Raw genomic sequence first — 5,885 nt, 5'->3', positions numbered from 1 at the left:
AGTAAAAAGTAGTCCGCTTTTTAGTAATCTCGTTTAAGGGTATTATAATATAGGAGAAGCCTTTAATAAATATCTTATAATAGTTCGCGAACCTAAGGAAGCTCCGTATACTTATTTACGTAGTTAGGGTAGCTTAGTCTTAAATCGCCTAGATCTTTATAGGATCTACCTATATACCTATACCGGCGTAGATAATAAAGCCTAGGTACTTAACCCTCTTAACCCTAAATTCGTACTTATTTAGGTTAAGGTAAAGCCTATAAAGTTAAAGGCGCTCTAAGACCCTCTATACTTTCTATATATAGTCCTTATAAGAGCCGCTTATATAGATAAGGATATTATCTATATATATAAAGGCGAACTTATTAAGGAAGTCCTAAAGTATATTATTAATATAATACTAGAAGGTAGCGAGCGCTCTTAAGAGGCTAAAAGGTATTATAAGCTACTTAAATAAGCTATAGTATATATAGAACGCTATCTTTTACTTATTACCCTCTAAGATCTATACCTTATAGAACGCTTATTTTATATCTAGCTTTATAAACTACTTTACCTTTAAAAGGTTATAGAGCGTATCTAAGATTAAGGGTAAAGGGTAGCGGTCTAGCCTTATAATTATATTTAAAGCCCTATAGTTATAATAGAACTATATCCTACCCCTTAGTTTATATATAAATAAGACTAGCGCTCTTACTTTAGAGCTACTTACTTAAATAAAACCCTTATCTAAGAGGTCCCTTAGTATCTTCTTTAGTACTAATAGCTCTATATATAATATACTATATAACGGTCTAAACGGTATAGGTAGTTCCTACCCCTTCTTATTAGTATAGAGTACGATCTTATAGTCTACCCCTAGCTTATATAGGTTAAGCTTATCTACTTCTTAGAACTTAAATAGTAGTAGGAGGTCGTAAAAGCGCTCCGGTATCTACTACTATAGCTTAGAGGGCGACTTTAGCTTTTTTACTTAAAGGGCCTTATCGATATCCGCTAAGCTAACTATATAGACCGCTATATTAGCCGCTACCTAGCCTTCTTCCCGCTCTAACTATCGTATAGTTCCTATAAAGATAAAAGTAAGGACTTCTTATACTAAGTATAAAGCTTATACGCTTAGTCCTATACTTATAGAACTATCGTTATAGCGGACCTATTATTATATAGGCCTAAACTATAGCTTCTTTTAGTATAGAACTAAGTATAACTTTATATATAATAACTAAGGTTTCCTAAGGATTAAGGGAAACTCTAGTTAAGGGATTATATAGGCTATAATAAGCTTATAGTAACTATCGACCTTTATAGCTAGCTATATAATACCCTTAATTACTATACCCTTTATTACGCTTAAGGCGCCCTTTACTTACCTTAGGGCAATCTTTTCTACTAATACTTATATCTCTTATATAAGCGCCTCGTTAACTATAGTATAGTATTAGTAGCCCTCGTTTATAAGGGCGGCGATAAGTAAGGAGTTATTAACTATAACCTATATTAAAGTAGGCTCCTCTTTTATATAGGCGGATAATTCCTCCTTCTCCTTTACTAGCGCTAATAATTAGGGCTCCGGAGCCTATCTTTACTCTAGAGCTACTCTTTTTCCTCTAGGCCTAAGGGAGCGGAGTCCTCTTTATTATCTAAGGTAAGGAGCGGTTTTATCTTTACTACTCTAACTACTATAGGCCGCTTAGCTAAAAGGAAGGGGCATTTTAATATAAAGTATATAAACGCGCTATAACGTAGGTAGCGGCCGTTAGCCTTCCTTTTCTTAATTTCCTCGCTCGTTACCTACTTTGCCCGCTACTTAGAGAGCGGGATAAGATAAGGGATATTTAAAGACGACTTCCTACTATATTTAGCTCGGTCTATATAGGTAGCCGATATTAAGGTATCTCTATTAATATCGATAGTTAGCTATTCCTCTTATAAAGGGGCGGTAATCCTATTACCGCTATATAGCGTACGCTTATAAAGCTTCTAGAAATATAGCGTCTACTTATAGCCCTATACTACCTTTATTAACTAGCTTACGTACTCGCTATAGTTAGTAGGTATAATTATAGGGATAAATAGCTCCTATAGGGCTAGCGTAATTAAGTTCTATAACTATATAAGCTTCGCGCTATCTTCCTATACTATAGTTCCCGCTACTTATAAGAGCGTCTCTTTAAAGTTAGGGAGGAATTCGCTAAAGGTCTACCTATCCCTTTACTTAAGGGTCTATAGCCTATCCTATACCTTCTCCCGCTCCTATACGTTGCCGAATATATATATAAGGTATTAAAAGAAGTCCTATAGGTCGCGTTTCCTTCTAGGGCCGCTCTTATCCTAGAATCTAGAGATCCGCTATATTTAGGGCTCCGGTAGCGTATAAAGGAGCGAATACTACGCTATATTATAATAGCTATTTAGGCCTTATTTCTTATCTATTATATACTTTATCTATAGCTAGCTAAGGAAGAAATAGAAAGACTTAGGCTTACCGTCCTAAGTCGGCTAGGGAAGCGGCTTCTATATCGGTAGTACCGCCGCTATAACCGGTATTACTAAGGTCGTAGGGGTTAACGCTAGTCTCGTAGACGGCTCCCTTAGTATAGCGAGAACCTCGTTCTTCTCGCTAGCCGTCGCGTTTTTAATCGCTTTTAGGATAGCTATAATACTTTCTATCCGCCTAGGGGGTAGTAGGGTGCTCCCTTAGGGAAGCGGCACCCTTTCTAGGGAGATATCTATTAGATCTATTAGTTAATAGCTTATACTATCACGGAGTAGGTAGAGGCGTATACGTAGGTGCCGTCCGTAGGATAATATTAATAAGCTATATAGAGCTCTTCTATACGCGGCTAGCCCGCCCCTATACTTATAGGATCCGGCCCTCCGTACGTAACTATACGGCTTAGGCCGCGGCCTAAGCCTATTACCTATAATAGTTAAAGACTCTTATAGTATTAAAGTTAATAATTCTCTCTCTATCTACTAGCGGATATACTATCTTATATAGATAATTATAGCTAAATAGAAGAACCTTTCGGGACTAGATTTAAGCTGCTATATAGCCCTAAGACTAAGGAATTCCGTAATACCTTAAGTATAGCTAGAAGTATCTTAGTTCTACTAATATTCGTGTTTAAAGGAGGTTAGTTATGCCGGTGTTCTTAAGAGGTCTTAAGAGGTCTTAGCTAGTATTCTAAGCTAGCTCTGTTCCTTCGATTCCCGATTGTACGATAACCGGCAACCCGTTTAATGCATAATAACATGCAAAATAACGAGCGATTCTTGCTCTATAGGATAGGATTTTGTCTATAATTAATATACTACTTATTAGCTTATATAATCGGGAGAGTATATTATAGCTGCTTTATTTATAGTAGGAACACCGCTCCTTACAATTAATATAAATAGTCCTTAGTTATACTATCTTTTAGATAAGCCGTCTATATAAGTACTTAAGTGCTAAAAGCAGTTAAAGTTAAGAGCTTATAAACTCTGCGTCGAATATAGTATATAGCAAAGCCTAGATAATGGTGATTTAGCTATTAAGGAAGGTCTTCGGCTTGCAAAGGAGAAGGCGGATGAGGGCGAGGGGTTAGGGGTATAGTCTAGCGCGACCGAGAAAACCGGCGCACAACGGCTCCGCAGTAGGTGTAAATTGCCGGGGCATAATGTCCGATTATGCACGGTAATTAAGGACTCTATTTATATAATCATTTAAATGATTATCGATTTACAGTGTATTCTGCGACGATGAGAATTAAGGACTGTTGGATTTATGCAGGGGTAGTGGCTCACTGGGTAGTATGGCTCATTAGGTGGTGAAGCACGTTAGTCGTATGGAATATGGAATATGGATTAACTTATTCCATACGCTTATAGATAGAAAGCCTGATCTTGCCCATGCGCTTCCCACCCGTCCTCTACATCCCCAGGCTTTGGGTCACCTCCTTGACTAAATCATCCGGGTTGAGAGTCTCCACTGTTGCGGCTTCTCCGCCCGAGCCCCCTTGACCGACCAGAGGACCAGGCTGGGGAAAAGCCTGAGTGCCCGGGGCACCAGTCTGGATCTCGGGTTTACCCTGACCACTAGGAGGACCGGACTGTGGGAAACGCTGAGCGCCCGGGGGACCGACCGCCCAGGTTCTTGGACCCATACCTGGGAAGCCAGCCACATCTGGCGGTACTTGTCCTCCTCCTCCTACTCCTCCTCCTCCACCCCGGCTCTCAGTGCCATCAGTCGAGTTTCCTTTCTGAAGGCGCTTCTGCGCCATTTCCCTCATAAGTCGCCTCTGTTGGTAATCGAACGTATAGTTGATGCCTTGACCAAGTCTGATGTGCACCTGTTAGAAGGGGACTGGCAATTTCGTCATCAATCTCGGGCTAAAGGGGACTCTTACACTTGATAAGGCTCCATGATGTTGCCCTCTCTGCCTTGCTGTCTACGGCGCAGCCTGCCAGGAACAAAGCGGTTGCCGCCGCCGAAGCCGCCGCCGCCGCCGAAGCCGCCGCCGCCGCCGTTCGTCTGCCCCACGTGTGAAAGACTGAGCCAGTGACCAGCCTCGTGAACCGTGGTGACGTCTTCTTGTCCTTTGGGTTGCTGGGGCTGTTGTCGTTGACGACGAAAAAGACGGCTGATGAAGTTGCCAAAGCCACCGGTCTGTTGAGGCTGTCCGGGCTGACCACCAGTTCCTTGGCTCTTCACACCAGGGAGGGTATCCATGGCGACAACGCAAGAATCCACAAGTGAACTCTTCTTGGGAGGAGGTTCGCTCCCGGCTTCAGGAGAAATGCACTCTCCCTTTTTGCCAGCGCCCCGGTTAGAGGGCAGGTACAGAATGTTGAGCTCTTCGGAGCCACCGTCGCGGTTTTGTGCCTTCAGCTCTTCCAGTTGCTGTTTGTTATTGTCCAGAGTCGTTGTCGCGCAGCGTGGATCATTGCTGAGTTTGGTGGAGTTACTGAGAACCCAGCTGATTCCGACAGGATTGTAGTGCTTGTTCAGGATTTCAATCTGCTTCTTGCCCTCTTCTTGCTCGTCCTACCACACCACCTGTTAGGACCGGGTATTCGCTGGCCGGTAACGGCGGATGCTCATGGATTTTTGCTGTTGGGTCAAACTCACAAAGGGGCAGTCCGATTCCTTTGCGCAGCAATAGGTGAAGGACGCCGGCAACGTAATTTCGTCGCCGTTGTCGTTTGGCGGCGGTCGCTGCTGTAGCTGGCGCGCCCACATGCTGTTCTCCTCGGGGGTAGCGTCCGCGTTGGCGCACGCAGAGTACTCAACATCGTCTTCCGGATCAATTGGCCCAGCCATAGTAGCCGTAGCCATCAGGCTGGCCACCAAGAGAGGAAGCATCACCATAGTGAATGAAAAGACCCGATAAGTGTTGAATGAATAAAAAGAGAGGAACGAAAACGAAAGGAATCTCGTTCGAACAAGACGAAAAAGTAAAAGCCGGAACTAGCCTGCGGTCAGTTGAAGCTAAAGTGAGTCGTTTCTTTAGACGACTTTAACGGGAAGATGGGCTGATCCTTTATACAAATATGCTCCGTCTGCTCTTTATCGAAGGAGACGACCTCGGCCATGGCCAGGTCAGGGGATGCTGGTGCTCCCCCGTAGGGCATCGGTGCTCGCGGAGGGCCAACTCATAATTCAAATACGTCGTTTAGCCTATTTCTCGAGTGACCATGTAACGGGTGGATGCGTCTTCCAAGTATTCGAGATTAAAGGGGTCGACGAAGGACCCCGGGTTCAAGGGCAGACCCAGACTCCAGGGCGCACTAAATCAAGAGACGATCGCCCGAGCGAGTGACAGCTACTCGGCTGATCGGCTGCCTGGCGGCACTGACTGGAAAAAGAGGGTCCAGTCCGATATACTGGTACAATGCAT

General features: G+C 43.4%; 1 protein-coding gene across 1 annotated transcript; it reads right to left on the bottom strand.

Moving 5' to 3' along the window:
- Nucleotides 1-4,390: 4,390 nt before the first annotated feature.
- On the bottom strand, nucleotides 4,391-5,308 carry HRG_04062 (uncharacterized protein; the record flags this gene model as incomplete). Its single annotated transcript, XM_044862533.1, has 2 exons — nucleotides 4,391-5,032; nucleotides 5,117-5,308. The coding sequence occupies 2 exons, from the start codon at nucleotides 5,306-5,308 to the stop codon at nucleotides 4,391-4,393; spliced, it is 834 nt and encodes a 277-aa protein (XP_044723559.1).
- Nucleotides 5,309-5,885: the final 577 nt, after the last annotated feature.

The sequence above is a fragment of the Hirsutella rhossiliensis genome, assembly GCF_020360975.1.
Source record: "Hirsutella rhossiliensis strain HR02 chromosome Unknown scaffold00003, whole genome shotgun sequence".
Classification (NCBI taxonomy): domain Eukaryota; kingdom Fungi; phylum Ascomycota; class Sordariomycetes; order Hypocreales; family Ophiocordycipitaceae; genus Hirsutella; species Hirsutella rhossiliensis.
Note: the sequence above shows the minus strand (reverse complement) of the source record. Positions and strands in the feature narration are given on the sequence as shown.